The sequence below is a fragment of the Hakea prostrata genome, chromosome 10, assembly GCF_041222555.1.
Source record: "Hakea prostrata isolate BN-2017 chromosome 10, UWA_Hpros_2, whole genome shotgun sequence".
NCBI lineage: Eukaryota > Viridiplantae > Streptophyta > Magnoliopsida > Proteales > Proteaceae > Hakea > Hakea prostrata.
The window spans coordinates 32,285,142-32,311,883 of record NC_142609.1 but is presented as its reverse complement, the minus strand read 5'-3'; the positions used below and the strand labels follow the sequence as shown (position 1 = coordinate 32,311,883).

General features: G+C 37.8%; 1 protein-coding gene across 2 annotated transcripts in view; it reads right to left on the bottom strand.

Moving 5' to 3' along the window:
* Positions 1-21,213, bottom strand: part of LOC149002516 (starch synthase 3, chloroplastic/amyloplastic-like) — a 54,950-nt gene extending 33,737 nt beyond the window's left edge. For both annotated transcript variants that reach the window (XR_016170114.1, XM_089136183.1), the window contains exons 1-6: positions 20,977-21,213; positions 20,499-20,562; positions 18,955-20,373; positions 18,039-18,253; positions 8,241-8,511; positions 7,509-7,684 (exon numbers count right to left, since the gene is read on the bottom strand). Coding sequence is in view for 1 of the 2 variants with exons in the window: in XM_089136183.1 (XP_088992309.1) it covers positions 7,509-7,684; positions 8,241-8,511; positions 18,039-18,253; positions 18,955-20,373; positions 20,499-20,562; positions 20,977-21,108 (2,277 nt within the window). In the remaining variant the exon portion in view is untranslated. The remainder of the gene's footprint in view (positions 1-7,508; positions 7,685-8,240; positions 8,512-18,038; positions 18,254-18,954; positions 20,374-20,498; positions 20,563-20,976) is intronic.
* Positions 21,214-26,742: the final 5,529 nt, after the last annotated feature.

The window sequence follows — 26,742 nt, the reverse complement described above, 5'->3', positions numbered from 1 at the left end:
CAAGCGAAGAAGAAAAAAAAAAAAAGATCCTGCACTCCATCACCATCGCGTTTTTTGGACGATTTCTTTTTTTGTCTTCATCGTCTTCAGCCATCGCTGTCTTCATCGTCTTCACCATCGCTGCCATCATCGTCTTCACCATCGGTCATCAACCAGTCTTATTCACCCACCTCGCCATCGAACCGGGTAACCCCTTCTAAATCCCGTCTCCCTTCTTAAGCTGCCTTTCTAAAACCCATTAAGTGGCCCTTCCAAAACCCATTGCCTGGACCAAACCGGCCATATTTCGAACCATATTTTGTTCCCATAATTAAGCCCACCGAACCAATCCTATTTTTTTTTATATATATATATTTGATGTTTCAAGGGTTCATATTTTTCAGAGTTTATTTGTTTTAGTAGAGAGAGAGAGAGGGGAGATTTGATCATATCATTGTTTGGCTATTGCATTCTCGACGTTTTCGTTTTTTTTTTCACAAAGTGGTGAAGAACTGCAGACAATTTTTTCAACATGGCAACTATCGATGGTACTACTGCTCCCGCCGGCCCTGAACATTACCCAAATTTTCATCCTCTTTCGGTAAGATTTGATGGGACAAATTATTTGATTTGGTCACGATCGCTTACTTAACTATTCTTGAAGAGGACTTGTTGGATACATTACGGGCACCACTATCAAACCTTCTACCACGCGTTTCCCGGAAAAATGGATCTCGAATGACTCTCTTATTATGTCCTTTCTCTTGAATTCCATGATTCCAAATATTGCCCGTGGATATCTATTACTTGATATCTGCTGCCCAAATCTGAAGGCTACTACTGAAACATATGGACAGTTGGGGAATGATGCACGGGTTTATGAGCTACGAAAGAGCTTCATGAGACTACCCAAAAGGACTGATCTGGCCCACTATTATCTTGAGTTGCGATCTCTTTGGCAAGAGTTGGATCATTATGGGGATTATCACCCCACTAATCCGGATGATGTGGCGACTTATAAGAGCACATTGATAGATTCGAGTATATGACTTCTGGCGGGTTTGAACGTGAGTACGATCGGTCGAGTACAAGTCTTAAGTCGTTCTCCCTTTCCTACACTAGACGTCTTATGCTCTTGTTCGGTGTGAGGAAGTCGTCGATTACCTGCTTCATACTCCTATTTTGGAGAAATCGCTTTCGGTCTGTTGCACTAAATCTGATCCGGCTAAGGAGATTGTCAAGTGTGAGCACCGTCACAAACCCTATCATACTAAGGAAAATTGTTGGAAACTCCATGGGAAGCCTGCTGATTTTGAGAAAGAGCACAAAAAAGGAAATCAAGCTCATATCTCCGAGATAGTTTCCACAGACCCTCTGCAGATGTTGGTCTCTCAGGGGGGTTAACTTCTTTGACGTACTCTGCAATCTTCTACTGCCGGTACAACCTCTACCCTTGCTTCCTCTACTAATCAAACCAACTCCTACCTTGCTACTTCGGTAAAACTTTTACAAGCTTCCAAGTTTCTTCGGTTTCTACTCCTTGGATTATTGATACCGGAGCCACGGATCATATGACGGTTTATCCTCTTTTTCTTACAATATTCTCCAACTTCGGAAAGGATAAAGTTCAATTCTGATGGCTCCTATTCTTCCATTCTTGGAAAGGACCATTCAACATTCTCCATCCTGTCTTTGTCTAAAGTTTTACATGTTCCCTCTTTCTCTACTAACTTGCTCTCTATCGCAGTCTTCACTGACTTAAATTGTAAAGTGACATTTTTCCCATCTTATTGTGTCTTTCGGGATCGTACGGGGAGGAGATTGGACGTGGTAAACTAGACAATGGACTTTATTTGCTCGAGCCGATTGAAGGATCTACTTCTGCTCGACTACATCTTCTAATCGGGTCCAGTCGGTAATATCGGACCTTCATCGGTGGCACCGTAGGCTGGTCACCCCCTCTCAGGAACTCTTGAAATATTTCTGATTTAGTTTCTTCTTGTAATGAGGATGATTTTTTTGTGAAGCCTGCATTTTTGCGGCGACTCGTTCTACTTATTTACCTTCTCTTCATAATAGAAAAATATTCCTTTTATGTTAATTCATCGATGTGTGGGTCCCTGCCGACGTGTGTCTATCATCGGCCATGGTCTTTGTTACTTTTATTGATTGTCACTCTCGTTCTACATGGATTTATCTTTTAAAACAAAAAATGAAGTTTTCCGATGTTTTCGTGATTTTCATAATATGATTAAAACTCAGTTCAATGCCCCGTGAAGATCCTTGGTGACAATGACGTATATTGATGGTGAATTTCAAAGATATCTCTCGCTGCTGCATAATACATCGGACTAGTTGCGTTGATCGGCTGCCCAAAATGGGGTGGCGAAGGAAGAATCGGCATCTCTTAGAGATAGCCCGTTCTATTATGATTGCTATGAATGTACGACCGATTGGGTGATGCTATTCTCACTTCTTACCTTATGAATAGGATGCCCGTGGGATACTTGGTTTTAAATGTCCTAATGAGATTCTTCAGGAGCCTCTTCTTTTGTTATTTCCCAAAGGTTTTTGGATCGTGTGTTATGCCGAATCACATCACCGAGTAGTTGCTCCCCGCACCCTACGCTGCATATTTTTGGGGTATTCTGCTACTCGGAAAGGGTACAAATGTTATCATCCTCCCTCGAACCATTGTATCCATGGATGTACTTTTTCATGAGTTTTGCCCTTACTATACACCTCTCCGGGGAGTCCTAGAGAGAGGTGTTCTTTCGACTCTAGATCTTCCTTTCACACACCAACACAACTTAGAGTCCCGGAAGAGTTTCCGACCGGGGAGACTTCGGCGTATCTAGACTCTAATCCTCCCCTTCAATTTCGAACCATGTGAAGAACCTAGCGGGAGACCACTCTTGAGACACCTCTGTTGGGGTCTTTCAAAGCCAGTTGACCAAAATAAAGAGTCGACTTATCGAGGAAAAATACAACCGGCTGCGGTGGAAGGGATACGTTACCACTTCGGTCTCCTGCTCGATCGGATTCTCTGGGTATCTTCTTCGATCTTCCTATTCTTGTTGAAGGGGTCGGATCTTGTACTCAACATCCCATGCTAATATGTTTCTTATAACTCTTTGTCGCTCTACCGTGCTTTTATATCCTCTCCGTCATCCGTATCTGTTCCTAAAAGTTGGCGGGAAGCCTATCTTGATAAGAGATGGAAGGAAGCTATGGTAGAGGAAATGCGAGCAATGAAGAAAAATGACACTTGGGAGCTGGTTACACTTCCTCCGGAAAAAAAACCGGTGGGCTGCAAATGGGTATTTGTGGTTAAACAAAATATGGATGGATCGATCAACAAGTTAAAAGCTAGACTAGCAGTTGCAAAGGGGTTTACCCAGACCTATGGGATTGATTATCGGGAGACCTTTGCCCCGGTTGCGAAACTAAATACCGTCGAGTTACGTTGTGCATGTAGCTGTGAACAAACACTTGGAACTTGCACCAACTAGACGTAAAGAATGCCTTCTTACTGGGGAGTTAGCGAGAAGAGGTCTATATGGAAATCCCACTGGTTTTCCGATGACAATCTGCAGGGAAAGTCCGTCGGTTGAAGAGGTCAATATATGGGTTAAAGCAGTCTCCTAGATCTTGGTTTGGCGCCTTCGAAGGCAATGACTTCTATTGGGTACAAGCAAAGCAATGCGATCATACACTATTTGTCAAGAAGTCAAATACTAACATCACACTTCTCATTGTCTATGTAGACGATATTGTCATCACGGGGAATGATGGTGAAGAAATTCAAAAGTTGAAGAACTATCTTGGCAAAGAGTTTGAAATTAAAGATCTAGGGAAGTTACGGTGTTTCTTAGGGATTGAGGTGGCTCGATCAAATAAAGGTATATTCCTATCCCAAAGAAAGTATGTCCTAGATCTATTATCGAGTGGGAATGTTGGGGTGTAAAGTAGTTGATACCCCTATTGAAGTTGGAGCTAAACTTAAAGAAAAAGAGGGAGAACCAGTGGACAAAGGAAGATACCAAAGGCTGGTAGGGAAGCTTATCTACTTGTCTCACACCAGGCCAGACATTGCTTATGCTGTAGGTATAGTGAGTCAATTCATGCATGATCCATATTTAGCTCATATGAAGGTGTTATCGAGAATACTACGGTATTTGAAGGGAACTCCTGGAAAAGGAATACTTTGTCACCCACTGATAATCTAAAAGTAGAAGCATACACCGATGCGACTGGATCTCCAGGCGAAGTCAATTTCAGGTTCTGTACCTTTATTGGAGGTAATCTAGTCACTTGGAGAAGTAAGAAACAGAATGTGGTAGCTTTATCTAGTCTGAAGCTGAATATAGGGCTATGGTTCGTGGAGTTTGTGAGCTACTATGGTTGAAAGGCTTGCTGCAAGATATTGGAGTCCAAGTTCCAAACCCCATGATGTTATATTGTGACAACAAGGCTGCTATTAGTATTGCTAATAATCCAGTGCAACATGATCGAACTAAGCACATTGAAATTGACAGGTTTTTTGTCAAAGGAAAGTTGGAACAAGGGCTTATCTGCATGCCTTTTGTAAGATCTGAAGACCAATTAGCAGATGTTTTCACTAAGGGATTGAAAGAAAGAGATTTCCTTCCTATTGTAGGCAAGTGAGGCATGAGTAATATCTATGCCTCAACTTGAGGGGGAGTGTTGGATTCTATTAGGAGTCTAATAAGAGTTTGTATAGGAGTTAAGTTAGAGTTTGTATTCATATAGAATTCTATTCCTTGTAATATTCTACTTTCCACTTAATTATAAATAAAGGGCTTGAGATCATGGATCAACAAGCCATTCTACTACAATCGTTTATTTCTACAGCAACAACACAGCCATCTTCAACAGAGGGAGGGATGAAGCACAGGGGGGTCCCAGCTCTGGAGGGGATGGAAGAAGTAGAGAAAAGAGAAGACCATGCGGCAGGAGGGGTAGGGGAAGAAGAAGGGGTGATGGACAGGGAAGGGGAGGAGGAAGGGAGGTATCCACCATTGCTCAGCTACATCTCACGAAGAAGGGAACTTGACTGGATTTTGAGGGAATCTTTGTTCCATTGGTTTAATATCAGAAACCTCCACAGCTATCGTTGAAGTGTATTTCTTTGGACTGATCAGATAATCATGGATGAACTGTAGATTTTGGGTTGTTTGATTGATCTGTAGAAAATGTACTTCCAGGTATGCAACTGGTGAGATCCTCTAATGTATATCAAAATTACCTTGTACGTTTCCCAACATAAAGCCTTTTCATGCTGATTTAGACCTTAAGGATTTAGCTTTGGCCTTGGAAATCATTTACATTGGTATTAATGAAATCCAAATGGTTGTACTGATTGATTTCCATACCTACCATATATATTTTATGCATAAATAAGTTAACACTATGAATACAACTGAAAGAAGTTGTGAATTTCTTATGTTAAAGATTTCTAAAACATGCTCTTACTACAGTGTATTTCTGTACTTTTATTCACATGTCTCAATAACTAGTATTAATTGTTAATTCTACTTTTTTTCCCATAAATTTTGCAAGTCTTTTACAATAACTTTTTATTCCCCAAGTCCATTTTCAGTATCACAGTTTCCATAAGATGTACTCCAGGTACATATCTAATGAAGGAAAGAATTTTCCTTAAACAAATGTTCACTAGAGTGGGAATATTTGCTGCAATCAGTCACAAGATTGAGAAAGATGAGTATTATTCCCATTTCTACACCAACCCTTGTTGTGTTTCTGTTTCCTATCCCATTAAAAGCAGGAAGGACATACAGAACTGATTGTAATGTGAAGCATATTGCCATAACAACAGGGCTTTCTTATTTCAATTTGGATTGAAGTGCTTAAAATTACATTTTTAAAAAAATGGATATATTAGGAAAATTTAAAAAAAAAAAAAAAAAGGGGGGGTGGGGGGAGTGGGCAGGGTTTGGAAGCCCATAAAGACAAAAAGAGCAGCAGCTTAACTGCTTAACACAGGAATGTATAAGACTACATGAGAAATAGCATAATAAACTACAAACAGAAAGAAGAGGAAGACTAGGGATGAGGAGGGTCTACTGAAAAGACAAAAAACTCAGATTTTAGCCCCCTTAACAAGTCAAGAAAACCTAAACCAGAAATTAACTCAAATAATAAGGTCTAAGTCAACCTTTTAACTTCTAGGACTAACACAACCCCAAAGTACAGCAAAGACTCAATGGTAAGATTGAGATCATCAGTCAAAAACGATGGAATCTGAACTAGAAAACCTAGAATATAGGAAATTTAACAGTAAATCAGAGGCTCGAGGCTCTAATCAGTCAGCCTCAAAGCTTGGATGAAGTACACTGCCCTTCAATATCCGCAATGATGAAGGAAATCTAATAGGCAGAACTCTGATTGCAGAAGACCTCGATTTTGGGGGAGCATATATTGGTGGCATCCCAGTGGCTGAAATTCCTGTACTGACAGCTTATGAACACCAATAACAGTAAATCATCCCACCCAACCTCAGATTATATCAAACTTCAGCAAGCACAATGAAAAGTAGATAAAATAGTAGCTACTTGACAAGGTAAACAAAATCTAACCAAACTTACATAGCCAATAGACTACGTGATCAGAATCTCTCAAATCACTTGAGTTTCTCCCTCTTTTCCCCAAGTCTGGCAACAACTTACTTTCCCAAAGGCAAAGGGGTAACAGCCATAAACTTCATCCACCAAATCATTTGACAGCCAAGAACATTTTATTTAGAATAAGAGATTCCCTACCTAGATAAGAACTTGTCTAACCAATTTTGCATGGTCAATACAAAAACAGAAAATAAAGGGCTAAGACTTTAGAAAACAACTGAATTAAAAGACCTCAACAAGTCATAAATTCTCCCCAAGCCCTAAAAGTACAAATCAGTGTTATCCCTTGACTGTTCCGAATACACTCTACAATCGTCTGAACCCCTGGTGAATCCCTTGACTATGCGTGAAGGAAAACCACCTCATATATAAAAGTAGTCAACTAATTACTTAACCCCATATAAGGCCTAAATCTCACACACTTGGGATTATAGAATTGGCTCACTACAATAAAGAACTCAAAAATTCCAAGTCCATGGTCCATATATCATATGACCCATTGGAACTCCAAGACAAGCCTCACTTGTCCCAAGAAAGTGAACAACACCAAAATGACAGGCCCATTTTTTCTTCTTGCTGAAATTCTGCATTAAGAATGTTCTCTTCACCTACATATCTTCTACATACATGACATGATACCTTACCATGTCTCCCTCTCAAGTGTTTGCAGATTTCACCAAGTAATTTCTTGAAGTTCCAAATTATGAAAGAATATGGATTAAATAATAATAATAATAATAATAAATAATAATAATAATAGTAGTAATAATAATAATAATAAATAAATAAACCCTTAATCCTTGGCATCTTATCAAATAAATAGTAAGTTTCAAGCATGATCATCTAAGTGTAGCTGAAACCAACCTTTGCAATGGGTGCCATTTCAACGGACACGTGAACAATATGCATTGGTGGCTCCTTCACTATTCCTCCAAATACAGGTATATGGTAGTCCATCCCATTCTTGTTGTCATAAATGCCACCATCTTCCTTCTCAGAGAAAACAAAATCCATCATGTACGTATCCAGAGGAACCTTAACTGTAAAAAGACAACATTGACACCTTCATGTCTCAACAACTATTAATATTCTAGTATACGAAAAGGTATCCTACCATGCTGGAAATTCAGGGAACAGTCATAAAGTTAATGAATTGTTAATCACTGAATTGTACAAAAAAGCTGCATGGATAATTGGACAGTCACCAGATTATTAGTTGGAAAACAAGCACATGTGCAATTCCCTCAGTTAAATTTCACATTTTCTTCATTGAATATCTAAAATAACTATTTGCAACCATTCAATAAATCTATCAAAAAAAGTAGATCACAACTTATCCATGAAATAAATTTTTCCTATATGTTTAGATAGGTACAAATTCAACAAACAAAAAAATGGACTAGAAGCAAAGTTTGAACATTCTAGCTAGAAGTTTGGAAATTATTTTCCAGAAAAATATTAAAAGATAAAACTTAATTCCACCAGAGAATCCTCTTAGACATCCCCAATAAAGAGATGGTTCAAAAAATACAATTCAGACTGAATTTGTAAATATACTATAGTGCAACAAACAGTCCAACTAAAGGAGAACCTCACCAGTGGTTTTGACATGCAAACCATTATCAGCAGGCAACATTTTTTGAGGTGGTAATGGACCATTACGGTGGGTCCAACGATTGAATGAACCTCTGAACCAGACTTCAGTGTTTCCATTCAGAACTGTGTTTGAAGGATTATAAAAGACTGTCACAGTGCTTCCTGCTTGAACATCAACTGGCTCAGTGTAGACTATATGCTTTTGAGACAACAAAAACATCTTCAAGGTTCTTGCCTTTGTTTCAGATTTCATGCGAGCTGTTTTTTCAGCCTGCCAGAAAGCAAATGCAAAAGAAAACAATGTGAGAGAACAAAAGTGAGTCAATTGAATGGTAACATTTAATAGAAAAGACATCCAAAAAAAAAAAGAAGGAACAAAAACAGAAAAACAATGAGGGTTTTCAAATATTTAACACATCCAAAGATGGAACTTAAAAATGGCAATTTGTACTTCATTTTATTTTCTTTTCTTTTTTTTTTTTTTCTTTTTCTTTTTTTTTTTTTTTTTTTTTTTTTGTTTTTTGGTGAACACAAAAATTCATTACAAGAACCTCAGAGAAGAAGAAAATGAGGAGGGGAATCATAAGAAAGAGAAGAAAAAAAGGAGGGGGAGCGCTACACAAGCCTCAAGGCTTAGTTGCAAAGAGAAGAATCCTAACCCCAAGTAACAACAATGCGTTTGACTCACAATGGAGCTGTATGGAAGCATATGGAGTCCAGAGCTGACATTGAATATGATGGCTTTCCAAATCAAATCAATAGCCAAAAGTTGGATGTCCATCTCCAACGATTCTGCTCCATTCAGCTACCATCTTCATTAACTTCTATCAGTTGATTAACACTCAATTCAGTACTTGAATTCAGATTATTAAGCTTGATGAGGATGGCGAGTACATCTCTGGCGGTTACAGTAATTTTCCTTTTTTTACTAATAAGGGCATCTTACATCAGATTGCTTGTGCAGATACACCCCAACAAAATGGGGTGGCCGAAAGGAAAGATAGGCATCTTCTTGAAGTCACATTAAGCCTTTTGTTTGGTATGCATGTTACTTAAAATCTTCTGACAGATGCTCTTCTTGGCACTATTTACCTAATGAACCACATGCCAATCCAGCTTCATTGCCTCTAAAACTTCTTTGGCCACTCTTTCCCCCTATCTCCTATCTCTTCTATTTCTCCCAAAGTATTTTGGTGTATTTGCTATGTCCATGTTAACAGATCCTCTCAGGCTAAGCTAGATCCCAAGTCCCTTAAGGGTGTCTTCCTTGGCTATTGTTCTTGTTCTAATGGGTACAACTGTTATCATCCCTCCCCATATGGACACTTTCTCTCCAAGGATATTACCTTCTTTGAGTCTGATCAATTCTTTTTATTTTTTTTTTTTTTTTTTCCTTTCTCAACATCCTCTTCAGAGGGAGAATCATCATGAGCGTGAAGAGGCTATTGATACTATCCCTTTCTCACCTTCTTCTACCCCTCCATTTCTGTTTGACATTGAAAAACATAAACAAGGCACAGTTGTTGGTAACTCAGGAGATGACTCTAGTCATGAGAAGGGCTAACATGTAGTCTATCGGAAATTGAATAACCAAGGAACAAAGACCTATCAAGACTCCCTTTTGGGTCTAGAACTCCAGATCCACATCACGTGCCTCCTCTCCTTGAGTCAGGTAACAAAACCCCTTCTTCCTCTGAGTTAGACCTCCTGTTGCCATTTGAATTGGCAAGAGTTATACTAATCCTTATCCAAATTTGTTTCCTAGATGCTATATCTCCTACAGGTGTAGCATTTTCTACTGCCATTCTATTCATCCTGTAGTGTAAAAACTCTTGGTGAAGCTATATCTAACCCAAAGTGGAAGGAGGCAATATCTGAAGAAATGAGAGCACTTGAGAAGAATGGGGAACAGGAACTTGTCGATCTTCCTACAGGAAGGATTCCAGTTGGATGAAAATGGGTGTACACAATCAAGTACTAATCAGATGGTACTATTGAAAGATACAAAGCCATGCTAGTAGTTATAACCAAGACTACAGGATGACTCCTAAGAGACTTTTGCTGCTATAGCCAAGCACCACTCAACCAGGGTCCTTCTATCTGTGGCTACCAATAGAGATTGGCCCTTGTACCCAACTTGATGTTAAGAATGCTTTCCTTTATGCTGACTTGGAAGAGGAAGTCTACATGCAGCCCTCCCCCCAGGTTTCCTTCTGCTGATCGGAAAGTTTGCCTCTTAAAAAGGGCATTATTCTGGTGAAGGATCTCGCAATGCTTTTTTGAAAGGTTTAGGCAGGCCACTTTAAGTAATGGATATTCTCAGAGTCAAGCTGATCAAACATTGTTTATCTGGAGTAGCAACTCTAACACAGCACTCATTGTTTATATGGATGCCATTGTGGTTACTGGGAATGATATAGCTGAGATTAATAGGTTGAAAGCATATCTAACCCAATAAATTGAAATTAAGGATCTGTCTCTTAAAGTACTTCCTTGGGATTGAGGTGTCTAGATTATAGAAGGGAAATTTGTATTCAATCTGTTGAAAGAAGAAGAATGTTGGATGCAAACCAATAAACTCTCCAACTGACCAAAACCACAAGCTTGGTGAAGATTGTGAGTCTCCACCCCCTGATGTGGCTTAGTACCAAAGGATGGTTCACAAGTTGATTTACCCATCATTGACTAGACCAGACATATCTTATACTATTAGGGTTGTCAGTCAGTTTCTGCATGCTCCAAAAAACTGGTCACTTGGATGCTGTTTCTGAATCATAAGAGACATCAAATCCTCTCCAAGAAAGGACTTCCCTTTTGTGAGGCACCATTTGAAGATAGAAGGTTCTACAGATGCTGACTGTGCTCGTTCCATCTCTTACAGCAGACCCATATCAGGTTTTTGTACCTTTATGGGAAAACTTGTTAGTGGAGGAGCAAGAAACAACCCCTTGCAGCCAAATCAAGTGTAGAAGCAGAGTTTGAGCCATGGCCTATGGGGTTGGTGAACTTATCTGGTAAAAGAGGTTATGAGACTCTATTGTGACAACAAGGCTGCCATAAGCACTGCCCACAATCCAGTCCATCATGACCAAACAAAACATATTGAAGTGGATAGGCATTTCATCAAAGAAAATAATGACTCCAGATGTGTCTGTACACCCTTTGTGGCTGAAATCTTCACCAAAAGGCCTCTTCCTAACTAGTTCAATACCTTAAATGGCAAGGTGAGAATGCTAGAAGTCTATTCTCAAGCTTGAGAGGGAATATTGGAGTGTAATAAGGGTACTTTATTCTCTTTTGCCTCCCTATAGAGATGGTTGTGATTCCTAACATATTTCTAGTAATGCATACAGGCAAGAGAGTTTCCATCTCTGGCCCACAATTGGGCACTCTTCTAACTTCTCTCTTCTTCTTCCTCTTCAACTTCTCTCAACTCTTCAATTCTTCTCCCTTGTTTATAGTGATCCTAATAATTTCAAACTGTAAGAGGATTGAGCGGCAACTTTAATCAATACAAGTCTTCTTGCATAGGAAAGGAGTTAACCCTTCCAAAGCTGGATCTTTTTATGGACAAGATTCAACATGAGTATACAATGATGACCAGTCAGCCTACTTAGGATAAGGGGAAAGCCAACATAGTTTACAATAAGGGAACCAAAAGAAAACTCAATTAGGTGAAGTAGGGATGAATTTTATTAGAGTCAAAGATTCATAGAAGAAAGACTTTTTATGTCAAAAGATTGATATGAAGACCTGAGAGGGATTCAATGAGCTGAAAGGGAAGACATTATGGCACTGAAACGTTGGTGCTTTTTTTTTGTGGGGTGGGGGGTCTCTTTGGAGTAGATCATGAAATCATCTGTGCAAAGGCAAGGTGCATAAGGTTGAGACTCTTACACTTGGATAAGGGGGAAATGAGGCCTTGACCGGTCACGGCCTGAATTGATGCAGCCCAACCAGAAGTTACTGTTCACACTGCAGTAATGTGAACAATAACTTAGAAGATAATTTTTCATATTTAGTGGGTCCAAAGTCCAGCTTGCAAGGATATAAATACAAATCTGATGGCCCCAAGTCCAGCTTGCAAGGAAATAAAATAGGAACTGTTTTCATAGGAGTTTTAGGGATAATTTAGGATTTTGTTATTTATTGCTTTGGACAATTAGTAATTAGATTTTTAATTCAGTAGCATATCTAGGATCAGTTTTAGTTTTTTTTTTGGATGAATAAATAATTAAATAAACGAAACGAAACAACTGACTACAAGAAGATCCAACCAAGAAGGATCAAGGAGAAGAATGGAATTGGGAGATGAGACCCCAGGCAACAACAATGAGCCTATTCCTTGGGGAATCAACAACCGAGGGATGGGGAATAGATATAATCCTAGAGGATACATCAAAGTGAATAGCGTTCCAAATCGAATCAAGAGAACAGGATTTGGAGGTCCAATGCCTAAGATTACGCTTCCACCACAGATGGTGGACCATAGCACCAAAAACAAGCCTACCAATCCGATCACATATAGAGGTACTTGAATAATTACTCAACACCCAAGACCAATCATGATCAAACCCAAAGGAGCGACGAGAGCGAGGCAAATGAAGGCAAGGGCTTTTCTCCAAAGAGAACTAGAGAAAAGGAAAGAAAATAACAAATGTTCAATGTCCTTAGTACCATTCCAACTAAGGATACAGTTGGGGTTTACAGGGATTTATGGGGAGATAAGGAAAGACTGGGTTGGGAGAGCGAGATTTAGGGCTCTTCAAAGGGTGAGGGAGTGACAGGAGATGTGACCTTTGAACCAAACCAGGGGAGCCAAGGGGGAGAGGGGGAAGGAGAGCAAAACAGGTTCCAAGCAATGGATGTGGTGAAGGTTTTAGTTATGGAAGGAAGCCAAACAAGTTTATCATTAGGGGATGGATAAATGGGGGGAGGGAGTTCCAAATTTGCATGAGACTATGGTGGGGGAGAGGGATCTAGGAGCCATTGGAAATGAAAGCCGAGAGAGGGGTGGATTTGGGAATGCGGGTTTCATAGATAGTGCGGGGGGGAGAAGGGTAGAGAGAATTCCCATCGGATGCCACGGATCTAGCCAGAAGGAAGAAGAGGAGCTGGAGGAGATAAGGGTGGTAATGGCAGGGAGGGCTCGTGGTCTGAGGAGGAGAAGCTTCCTCCAAGTCCAGGAAGAGTTTGAAGGGATGGGAACAGTCCAGAGAGAGTCAGATTTGAGAAGATAAGAGTGGACCCAATTAACCCAAATAGAATATTGTTTGGAAACAATTTTCCAGATGAGTTTGAGCAGAGCTGCAGAGCTAACCTCTTGGATCCGGTGGATTCCAAGGCCCCCTTCAGATTTAGGCCGACAAATGTTTGACCAACTAATGGGTTGAAGGAATCGCAAGGATTCCTGGCCCTTCCAAAGAAAAGCACAGAAGAGAGACTCCATTGCCGACGAAATAGACTTAGGAATCGGGAAAATGCCATACCAATAGAGGTAGGAGGATTGGAGGATAGACCGGATGAACTCCACCCTACCAGCACTCTGGTAGGATCAGTTTTAGTTAGTTTTTTAATTCCTAAGAGTCCTAATACAATCAACTTTTTGTCAGTTTTAAATTACCTAGAGTCCTACTATAGTTGTTTCCGTATTGAAGAATGTCTCTTTCATTATTTAAACACTTGTAATCAACTTATTGAGCATGGAATAAAAAAAATGAATTAAAGTTTTAACTTTAAGACTTTGCACCCCCCCCCCCAATTCTCTTCTTCTCTTATGAGTGTTATTCTCCTTCTTCCCCTTGTTCAAGTCTGATTCTTCTCAGATTTCTCCTTCTTCCCTCTTTCTTCTCTTTCTCCCCCCCGATCATTTGGCATTAGAACCCAAACCTGGGTAAATCTCTTCTCTATCTAGTGGACTCTTCAACCTTCTTTTCTTTCTTCCAGGTTCTCTTCTCCTCCCTGGGATCTTCCCATCTCTTATATCCCTTCCTCCTTTTTTTGTTTCCCCTAATTTCTTTTCTCAGTAATTGTGAACAATGTTGCAGCCATGGTAGAAGATCTCGCTCTCGAGAGAGATCTCGACCATCTCGGTGAGATCTCGGTCGAGATATACAATTTTTTGGCATCAACTCGGTGGCCCATCTCGGTGGGTTTTAGGGTCCCAATTGGGTTGAAACTTGGTATTTAGCTTATTTAAGGCCTTTTGAACGAGTTGGTGGCCTTGGATTTGTCAGAAACAACCCTATGTATGATTTCTAAGTCTACCCATAGTGTGAAAGCGAAATGTAGTAGGATTAGGGAATGCAATGTTATACAACATGTAATATAGAACCTTTAAAGCATATAAATGAAAAGCAAGTATATCAAATGCATCAACTAACTTAAATGTTATCAAAATTCCATCCATATGAGTATCACAATCTCAATTTTCAAGAATAAAATAATTATACAACCATTAGAAGTTCTATATAAATCATTAAATCATAAGTTCATAAGACAAGTAGAGAATGATTGATCTTCCTTGTTGTAGATGTGCAAAGAGTAGTTGTAAGTGAAAATTCAGCCAAAATCTACAAAAAAAAAAAGGCAAAAATTGAGAGTTCCATCAAGATCCAGGGCAAGATATGGCAAGATATAGCGAAATATGGTGAGATATGGCGAGATCTCGAGCGAGATATCCCAACTCGTAAATCTCGACCTCCATCTCGTCTCGCCAAGGTGAAAAAACGAGATATCTCTCGAGATCTCGCGAGATCTCCCACCATGGTTGCAGCAACACATCAAAGCCTGTTTTTGTGGACGCAAATCGAGTAAGGCAGATTTTCTTTTAGTGAAACTTGAGGACAAGTTTTCTTCTTTTTTTTTTCTGAAATTGATGCAGCATAACCAAAAGTTACTATTCACACTACAGTAGCATGAACAGCTACCTGGAAGATAATTTTTCAGAAGTCCAATTTGCGAGGGAATAAATTCAAATCCGGTGGCCCCCCAAGTCCAGCTTGCAAGGAGATAAAATAGGAATTGTTTCCATGGGAGCTTTAGAAATAATTTAGGATTTTTTTGTTTATTTGTTGGGATTATTATGTAATTAGATTTTTAATTTGGATAGGATATCTAGGATCAATTTTAGTTAGTTTTAAATTCCTATGAGTCCTAGTGCGATCAGTTTTTTGTTAGTTTTAAATTACCAAGAGTCCTACTATAGTTGTTATCGTATTGAAGATTGTCTCTTTTATTATTTAAACATTTGTAATCAACTTATTGAGCATGGAATAGAAAAAAATAAATTGAAGTTTTAGCTTTGTGTGAATTGCATCTTCTCTCTCCCCTCTTCTCTTCTTCTTCTTATGAGCGTTCTTCTCCTTCTTCCCCTTCTTCAAGTCTGATTATTCTAAGATTCTCCTCCATCACTTTTATTCTTTATCCTTCTTTCTCTATTCTGTCCCCCATTAATGCTTCTAAAGAGGACTTCAAGGGCACAAAAAAGAGGAAAGGAGAGTGGAGGCAGCATTGGGGGATTCTAACTTTTGAAGGAAAGTAATTTGCAGGAAAGACATTAACAATGATAGAGAAAGAGGGAAGGAGATGCAAAAACAGATCCAATGGACAAAAGTAAAAGGAAAGACATTTAGGGCCAAGACATTGCAATGAAATCCCATTGCAAGGAGTCAAAAGCTTTTCGGATGTCAGTTTAAGATAGCAGTGATTATGATACATAGAGGAGGATGTTTATCAGCAATGTATCTGCTAGAAATGTAGGTAGATTGGAAAGGACTGACCGATGAAGGAACAAACAGTTGGAGCTGGGCCAAAGTTTGGGAACAAATTTGTAGAGAAGTTAATAGAGGAGATTGGTCTAAATTAGGAAGGAAGAGGCTCCATCTTTATTGAGGATGAGGTAGAAGAAAGTTTGATTCATGAGTTGGAGCTGACTGAGATTAAAGAAGAAGCTATCAATAACTTTAATAAAGTCATCTTTGCACTTTGTGCTTGGTACCAAGCCCTGTGGGCGTTTATCATGGAAATAATTTTAAGTAGAAAAAGATGTCTCATGTAGTAACACTTTAACATTAGCTTTTCAATAAAAGATTTGCCTTTTGCTTTTCTTTCTTTTTGAAGCTTTGGGTCACTTAGAATAGAAATATTCTCAAGCCTTTTGCCATAGAATTTATCAACCAATGTAGTCCCTTTATACCACATAGGTATCAAATCAGATTCTTCCGTAGGCTCCATTTATTGAATGGGAAATATTTTATAGGATCTACTTGACTTAAAAAGGAAATTATGTTGTTAAAAAGCTATAAACCATTTTACTTAGATAAAGCACAAATTTTCAGAAAGAATTCCAACTAAAGTTAGGAGGGTTTTCCAAAAGAGGTGATGGCATCTGGGTCCACGACATTAACCACCCATAAAGGAGACCAAACCTGTAAAATATTTTCCAATGCTTCTCATCATATACAGATATACAGTCATAAAGAAAATGGAAAGATACAGTAAAATGAAAGTTGATTTTCCCAAAAAGAATAACAAAAACATAACGAATCAAGCCTTGAATAAAAAATAAAAAAATGGTTAGCAAGGTCGCCAATAATTTTGTTCCCCCCCCCCCCACAAAAAAAAAAAAAAGAAGGTTGTCAATAATTATAATGACAAATGCCAATGTCAGGAAAACTATAAGAAAGATGCTAATTATCAAGAATATTAGTCAAACAAAGTTGAAACCACAGTCTATCAAGATGCTGGATTTAAGATACCATTTGGCTACCAATTTTACAGGAGCAATTAGACGGCAATGGGTCACTTCAACCATTGGTTGATAGAGTTCTTTAGGTACTCTTAAGTCTTAACACTGATGATGTTAATATTCAACTGAGAGCACACGAAATTAATATAGATCTAGAACACATAGATACACTAAAAATGTAGCACTTACTTCATTTAATTTTTTTAGTACATCACTCTCAAATTTTGACAAGGTTTCAAAGATTATAGTCCAGAATTTGGCGTTCCTAACATCAAGTTTAAGTCATAGAAAGATGGATCATTAAAGATTTTTGGTTGATTAGAGTATCCAAGGACATTTAGGTTATTAAAAGAATATCTATATTCAAAGTAATTTATATCATCTTCTTGCCAAGATCATTTAGGTTGGATAATAGTTGCTTATATAATTCATGTTCTTAGGCGTCATTTATGGGAAAACCTGGCACCTAAGCTAGTAGATGTAAGTCCTTTTGCTAAAGAAATACTCTAAGAGCTACCTCATTGAAATGTTTTTGTGAGAATGAACTTATATTTTGACTATGGCTACTTTAAGGCTCTCCTGTCTTTCTTGGTTAGGAGACCACAGATTCAGCATGAAAAGAGCATTAAATGCTCAGTAAAAGATGTACACAAGATGTACAAAATATATCAAAGTTAAATCATAAAATAAAGATTTTCTTTACACTTCCAACCATTCATGTTGCTCAGATAATCACCTCAAAAGTGTGTGTCTTTCCATCCAGTGTACATGTGAGGCAGGTGATGGGAGAATACTACCACCTCAGTTACCCCTTAGGTTAATCCCACCTCAGTAACTCCTTAGGTTTCTGTCCCCTGAAATGTCTATGAGCTCCTCCACCCAGTAGTTCAAGCTTTTGAGATGGATACTTACAACAAGAAGTTACTCAGGAAATAGGATAAACGTAACTGTTACCCCTCATGTAAGAGGAGTGTTTGGTTTTCACCTTCAAAGTCAATTCTACAGCATATTATAACTACTGTATCAATTTTTATCCAAGTTAGACTAACCTTAGCACGTATTGCCTCTTCTTTTAATCTTCTCTCCTCCTGAAGTTTGTTGTATATCCGGTCCTCTTCTTCTACCCAATATAGTTCATCAGGCATGCACATTGGAACAATAGCATGGAAATCTTGAAAGTTGTTGTTATCATAAAGGTTGGCATTCTTGGGAGGTCCATCAGCAAAAACCCAATCCAAAATAAGCGCTTGATCAGGTACAACAACTATCAGGGAGAAAAAATACAACAACCAATCAGTCACAGAGAGAGGTGAACCCAAAGCATCAGTGAGATGCATCAGCAGAAAGCTGTTGCTACAAGCTCCATCTAAGATATCAGCCTAAAAACGGAAGGTTCAAATGCATGATTCTGTAATCATTTGATCATCCATGGTGAAATGGTCAGATGGCATTTGAACTTTTAACTGAAATCAATTGTTTGCAACTCAGATTAATATTAAGAAGTAACAAAAAGAAAAACAGAATCTATGTATCAAGTTGAATTGGCTTGAAAATCTGTATAACAAAACTCTGTTGAAGGCCATACATACACTCTTGAAAGGAAGACATATTGCACTATTTTAAAGAACATGAACTAGGTGCAATGGTTCAGGACACACCATTCCCTCAATCCACAATTCAAGAGAACCTATGGTGAATTAGCACACTGTGATATGAAGAGATTTTTTTTCTTCAGATTTTTCCCAACCCAAGTAGATAATAGAGGATAGCTACATTAAGCTCCAATATAGCTCACCCTGGGTGGTTGGACCCTCCAAAACAATAGGTTTGTCCTTTTGCACACACTTTGTACCATAGTGTCATTCAAAAAATTCAAAGTGCTTAACCAAGTAGAAATGGATTACAAAAGAAGACAAACTATCTTCACCACACAAGAAATATATGATAGTCCATGGTCATACGTACCATCAACGTACCACCAGTCGGCATCCTTTCTCTTAGACTGGAAAAGTCTTCCAATGATAGACACCCCTTCATTCCAATTATTGTGCCCCCCATGGATCCAAAGTTCGTTAGCATGAGCAAGAGGACCTGAGCTCCTGTTGTAATAAAATCTGACTGGGTCCCCGCCTTTAAATTCATTAGGCTCTATATGCCAAACATTATCCATGAACTTTACAGCTTTCTTCATTAACTGGAGATTAGCCTCCTTTCTCTTTTCAACCTCCAACCTAGCTTGTGCTCTATCAGCTTCTCTTGCAGCTTTTTCTGCTTCTTTACGCCGCTCCTCTTCTGCTTGTTTTTCTCTTTCACGTTGCTCTGCAGCTAGTCTTTCAAGTTCTCTACTTTTCTCTTCAAGCAAGAAATTCTCAAAAGCCAACACATCCATTCCACCTTCAACATCTATAAAAAAATCTTTTCTATCGTTATTATCGTAAACATCTGCCCCATTGAAGAACACAAAATCGATCTTGTATGCTTCATTAGGAATATAAAGCTCGCAAGACCACCAATCTCCATTAAGATGAGTTTTATTCAATTTTACCATGAAATGTTTCCATCTCCAGTCATTAAAGGCACCCATGACCAAAACATCTGGTTCACCTTTCAAAGTGGAGAGACTTCGATTTAGGTACAACTCCAAATATTGACCAGCCTTAACTACCTGAGGATAGACAAACACTCTATTTCCTATTGAAAAGTTTTCCTGAGCTAGGTTATCAAGCACCTGTCTGCGCCTATCAGCATCCAGCTCCGACTTTTTAACCGGCAGCTCTTCCATCTCTGGGTCATGATCCAATGAAGTTTCACCAAGATCGGGTGACTCAAGTTTTGTCAATTCAGATTCAGTTTTATCCTCATCAGTTTCAGCATTAGTTCCACCATCTTCACTGTCACTCTTAAATACACCCAAAGGCTTTCTTGTTAACAACGTACCCTCAGCTTCATTTACGATGTCACCTCTAACCGCATCCAAGTGCTTGCTTCTAAATGGTGTTCTTCCTCCCTCACCCCCTTCACTCTCAGAAAGTATTTCTGGAGTTGGTGTCTCCACTGCATCATCGTCTGTTACAGTAATTCTTCCATTTTCCTCTGTTTCATCCTTCCTAACCGCACCTAACTGTTGACTTGTCAATGTAATTCTGTCAGATTCATTTTCATTTTCTGTATCTTCATCAGATTCAGCTTTCTCTTCTGACAGTTTTTTGTTGGGTCCAGCATTCCTTCCAGATATGTCAGTGCTCGAACCATCTTCCTCTGCACGATCACTCTTTTCTCTCTTTTGCGTGCTCATCTGAACTCGTGATTTGGGCACAAAACCCTTTGGAGCAGCACCTTTTGGCCTTGGAATCGGGCCTTTCCTTGGTCTCCTCCTTGAGAAATCTACAATTCACAAAGATGACAAACAGGGTAAGGAAAATAAAAAGAAAGTCAGTAAAAATGTAAAATGAACCTCAATGTGCATCAGAACAGTAGTCCATTCAAGAATATATCAATCGCACACTGACCTGCACTTGCGATGACACGATGCGAAACCCCGATTCCTACAGAATTCTTTCGCCATTGGGACAACTGAAAGGTATAAACGGATAATTAAAGAGTAATTCGACCATGAACCACATATAATAGTTTTTAGTGCGACATAATCAATATATATATATATATATGACACCTTTACTGCAACAATCGTCCTACGAACCGCTCGAACTACAAGCTTAGAAGGAATAAAATACAATAACTCTCATTCTTTCAAAACTAAATCAAGAAGAAATACAGCAAAAATTAAGTGAAGTCCAAGGAATTCTATATGAAACACCCGCCCCCACCACCTCAAAATCTTCATCTAAGTAAATACGAGAACACAGTTTATGATGAGCACATATCCAAATAGATACTGTCAATCACCAAATCAAAAATTTACGAAATTTTCAACTAACATGTATCAAAAGTTCAAAACATAAAGAAACAGCAAAAAACAAAGATTACTAGTGAAGAAGAGTCTGCTCTGCCAATGGGGAATAGTTCAACCGAAGTTCTAGCTTCTAAGCGGCTTCTTCTTTCACAGAAATGTTTTGCTCCGTAACAAACGGGTCTCTGTACGTTCAAAGCTGCCTCCATCTGTAATCTGCAACTCTATGCTTAACCGTCTTACGTTTTCACTGCAAAGAAACCCATAGAACCTTTGCCAGAAGAGGCGAGAGCAAGAACACTGATCTATCGATCTCTGTCTCTGAACAGAAATATTAAAATAAATCAAAATAAAACCAATGATAGAAACATTAATTAATTAAAATTTAAAAATAAACAATTTTTTTTTTTGGTAAGTAAAAATAAACAATCATCATCCGTTGATAAACATTTGCGGAGTGAGCCATAAACGTATAATCTATACTGTGGCCATCCTACCAAAATGTAATGAATTGATTCTAATCTGACGTTCAAGAAAGGAACTCAATCTATCAACAGTCAAGATCTATTACTAGTCTGCTGCGGAAGAACCGTTGGATTAGAACTTATATGCATTATTAGAGATTGAGTATCGTGAGAGCAGCTCGAGTTATCCAGTGATCAGTTTCTCTAGATGTTGGTTAGCATTGGAGGGCAATTATGTAAATTAAAAAACAACTCTACAGAACCATGCCACGTATGGCTGTCATTTGCTTTGGCAAATATCTAATTTTCAGGGACCAGACAACCGCAAGGGCTGAAAGTGTAAGGCTTATTGCCACGTGGTAATTTGAAAAAGCCCGAATAAAGAATATAGCCGAATCTGTTGTCCCGGGCTAATTAGGCTTTTTCCTGAATCAAGTGGGCTTTACCTATAACACGACACGTGAGTGTGACTAGATAAAAATCAGAAATAGGAGACAATAATTTCTAGAATATATTCACCAAAAAAAGCGGAAAAAGCTTGGTCATGCACATGAAGTGAAGTCAAAATTTTGATCATTAGATCCGAAATTTCGACCGAATTCCGAACCAATAGCCTAAAATATGTGGCTTGATGGTCCTGCGCATTAAACAAGACCCCAAAAAAATTGCTAGAATATTCTTGGGCTGGGGGGTTGTTAGAGATGCTACTAGAAGATTGGTGATAGGCAGTTATAATTTTGAAGCTAGAAATCGTACCTCTTAGCGAAAAGATTGTGGCTTCAACCTTTGCAGACGGCATGTATAATATATTAATCCCTTAGATTTAAAGTGTATGTTCAAAAAAATAATAATTGAGAAATTCATTCCAGCTCAGCCCAATGTTTAGCTCCCCTCCTTAGAGGAAATCTTTCAAGTGCCCAACAAGTTGCTGGATTCAACCATTTAAAGATACTAATCCTTTTACCCTGACTAAAATCATTTGACAAGGTCTTACCTAAAATGCGGGCGGGGGAAAAGGTAATTGGCTTAATTGGCAAAGACTAATGTTTTAAATTATCAATAGTCTAAATCTCCTTTGGCCCAAAGGCGAATCGGCCATTTATATATAATATTTATCGCCTTCAAAAAAAAAACACACACACACACTCCCTTCATAACACTTCACTCAAAATTCATTCGAAAATGAATATTACAATTCCATCTAACCCATTCATATCTTCATTATCATTGAAATTTCATCTACCAAGAAGGCACATCTAGTGACCCATTTTGGGCTTGACCCAACCTTTATCTTTGATTACCTTGTCTATTGCATGTACGACAGTTTGGTCATTTTTCACTCCTTGGTTCGGTTTGAACCTTGTGTACTCATGCAGTTGTGTCTGTATTTTTTTAATTTCTCTGAATAAAGCACTGTTTACCCAAAAAAAAAAAAGGCACGTCTAGGGTGTCCAAATTCTAAATCTTGAGATAACAAACTTCAGACTTGTACCTTAGTGGGATTCTTAAGAGAACATTTATTTGATGGCATAAAATTGAACTGAAATTCTGAAATTTAAGTTTATTTGACGATGAGCAGTCAAGTTTTTCTAAATTTAGAAAAGTTTCTGCGTTGATATTGCACCTTCACGCCCCATGCACTTAAAAAAATTCACCATTTAAGTGGAATTTTGTGGAACTTTTCCTTTTTCTGGTTTTCTGTGCCCTCGTGTCATTTTTTATTGGTCTCATGCATTTAATTATCCTAAGTATTTTTCTCCTGCAAACCCAGTCTCTGTAAAAGAAGTTTGTCTGTGTTGTCGGATTCTATTCTTGAGCAGTGGTTATACTATACAGTTATACCTTCCCAACAGTTCAGGGAAACAAAGGGCATGTCTGAAAACATTTCTATTTTCTGGCCACGTTTTTATTAAACTTACGTTTTGTATTTCTATTACGTATTTCATGACTAAATTTCTAGGCAAACAACAAAAAGCTACACAGGAGAACTACATCAGGGCCGGAAGGAGCCTTGACCCTCTCATTTTCTGAAAATTTTGATTAGTTTTTTTTTCTACTTGTAAAATATCACTATTTAGCCCTAAATTTTTTAGAATAATTTTTAAAAATAAAATAATGAATATAAATATCATTCATAATTAGAAACTAACTCATCCATCTCTATTTATTCTGTTATCTTTCCTTTCTTTTCTTGTCTCTTTATTTTTTTCTTTTTTGTTTCAAAAAATTTTGGAAGAATCTTCTTCACAATTAGGTATTCAAATGTCATTCTTAACTAGAAACTAATTCTTCAATCCTTATTTATTCTCTCCCCTATTTTCTTCCATTTTATTCTCTTCTCTTCCTACAAAATGTGGGTGTTTAAGGAAAAATTTAGAAAAAATCTTCTTCACAATTAAATATATTTTTACTTTTTCATTATTTCTTCTACAACTTTTGTTATTTGATTTATATTGTAAATAAAATATCTATAGTTTGTAAGATAATTAATTACCATTGCTTTGCTTGGTCGAAAAAAAATCATCTATTGTGCGCATCAGTGCACCACTAAAAGGTGACACATGGATTATGCCTAGTAAATGGTTGAGATCAAACCTGTAATTTTAAGTGATTTAAACCCAATTACAACACCTATTTTAGCTGTACCCGCCCATTTCAGAACCTGATTAATGAAGAAGTCATCATCTCCGACGACTTCTCCCTCTTTCTCTAAGAATAGGTTTATCTTCCATCTCTTGTTTTTCCATCTGATCTCTGTGGAGAAGACGGTGGTGGTCTTCTCCTTTTTCTTTGAGTCGTAGCCTATTCTAAATCCATCAACCAAACTCCATTGTTGTTGCCTTGATTGTAACTTGCATCAATCAGACAAAACGTTTTCTCCCCTCCCACTCATCTCTACGTTCACACCTGTAGAGGGTGATGATGTCATTTGGTTTCAATTCTTTCTCCTTGACAAAACGATTCCAACCACTGGTAAACACAATGCTCCGGCTACTCTTCCAATAGCCTGAACTCTGTAAAAGAATTGTTGAATGATGTTTTTGAAGTGTGCAGAACTTGTGGTTCTTTGGTTACTTTGAAAGTGTTTAAAATTATTCAATTGAGGATGAAAAAAGGGAAGGAAGAGAAATAGTCTCAGTGAAAAGACGAAGAAGTCGTGGAGATGATGACTTTTTCATTCATCGGGTTCTGAAATGGGCGGTATAGCTAAAATAAGTATTATAACTGGGTTTAAATCACTTAAAAATTACAGGTTTGATCTCAACCATTTATCAGGCATATTTCATGTGTCACCTTCTAGTGGTGCACTACTATGCACAGCAGGCAATTTTTTTTCATGCTTTGCCTCTTTTATAAAAAAAAAATAAAATGGTTTGCATCTCCTTAAAAAGAAAAAATTTGGTTTGTATCTAACTTTTTATGGTTAAAATCATAAATTTTTTTTGTATTGTTGCTTTAATTTACCTATATTTTGTCAGGAAAAAAAATATTATTATCAATAATTTATCTTTTTTTTAAAATATGTGTAGGCCCCACAAAATATATGTACGCCTACGTCTTAATATGATAAAATAATTCAAAGGTGAGACCAAGTGAGTCTTACATGAACCCACACAATAAGTATGATGAAAAAACATTAGTGCTTCCCCAACCGGAAGATAATTGGAACTCTCATTCTTCGGCCCATCCAATGTTGAATCATGGTTCCGCCCCTGGGTAAATGGTGACACATAATAAACATTTGTTTTGTGTTTCCTCTAATATTCATTTTGCCCCACGTTTTGATCTAACTGTGTTTTATCCCAACTTGATCAAACATTTTGATATTAATTTTTGGTTGCAATTTTTTCCTTAGCTTTAAACCTATTTTGATGCTAACTAGATCCAATCAATAGGGTGTGTAAGTCTCTCTATAAGCAAAGAATATTCATACATACTTGTAAGAATTTCAATCAAGAATTTTCTTTGGAAAAAACATTATAAAGACTATAAAAGAGTACCAAAGGAGTTTGTAACATTAATGCCATAGAGTGTGAGGTCAATAATTCAAATCTTCTTGGGTTTAAAGGGGTTTTGTAGAAAATTTCTTCTTGCTCTTACTTTTTGAAATCTTTGGACATAAATCTTTTTGGCCCTTTTTGTCATGTGTGAAATAATTTGCCTTCCCATTTTTTCAATTGAAGGAAAATTTTAACGGTAGAAAAGGTCATTGTGTTTTTGTAGGTTTTTGTTTGTTCTTGTTTTTGTTAAGAAACTAATACTAATTATTTTTAAAATATTAGTAGTAGAAATTTTGTAATTATTATTCGGCCCTTTCCAATGTCAAGTTCGGGCTCCACCCCTAGCCTCATGTATATATCCCCTCCCCCCAACATATATATAAAGCTACGTATATTTTGCCTTCGCCTTCTGTGCTTGTAAACTGTTATTTTTAAACTCTTTAAAATCTTTTCTACCCCAAATATCCCTCAATTGAATCTTCTTATGACTAAGGCAAATATTAAAAAAATCTACAAACCAGCAACGCACAAAATTTTCTAACTTCTTGTGAATGGTTTTTTTTTTCTTTTTTTTTTCCAAGTATATGAAGATAATACGGGAATCCGAACATATGGTGGATGGCGTTAAATCATTATCTAACCTCATTATTTTAATAGTACAGGTATGGTTGATATATAACTTGAAAAATAAAATTATGGGGGATTCTAAATATAATAGGTTATTTGATATCTTATATATGAAAATTATTTGGGTTTTCTTCTAAGGGCCTTAACTAGACTATTTAAGTAGATATATCATATGTATGAATGGATATGCTATGAACAATGTAGTTTGATATGTGTTGTTCCAAAATCTGACTGTGAGTTGTTTGGTTCACTGTCGGTCCAAGCTTGATTCTTGAAGATCAAAGAAAGTGAGTGTGGGCCGCCTCTAAAGACGGGAAGCCACCTCCAATGATTAAGTCGGATTCAAGAAAACACAAACCCCCGTATGGAGGAGTAAATGATCAAAGAAAGAATGTTTTCTTTGGAACTTGTAGGAGAATAAATGCTAGAGTTATTGTAACTCTGGGCTTACCCTGTTTTGTGCCAAGTATGGTACTTATATACCAGATTCATACCTTTGAGGTGGCAAAGATGCATCCTAACCCTCCAAATTGTCAGCTCAAGATGAAGGGTTCAAATTACACACGATGGTTTACTTAATCCCCAAATTAAGAGTTCAATCTTAGGGGCCATGGCCCCCCCCCGATTTTTTAAAATTTTATGCATATTCCCCTAATTCCTTTAATTTTTCAACGATTTTTTCTCCCCACATGTGAAATGTCACTATTTGGCCCCCCCCCCCAATATTGTGAACAAGTTTAAAGGTAAAATG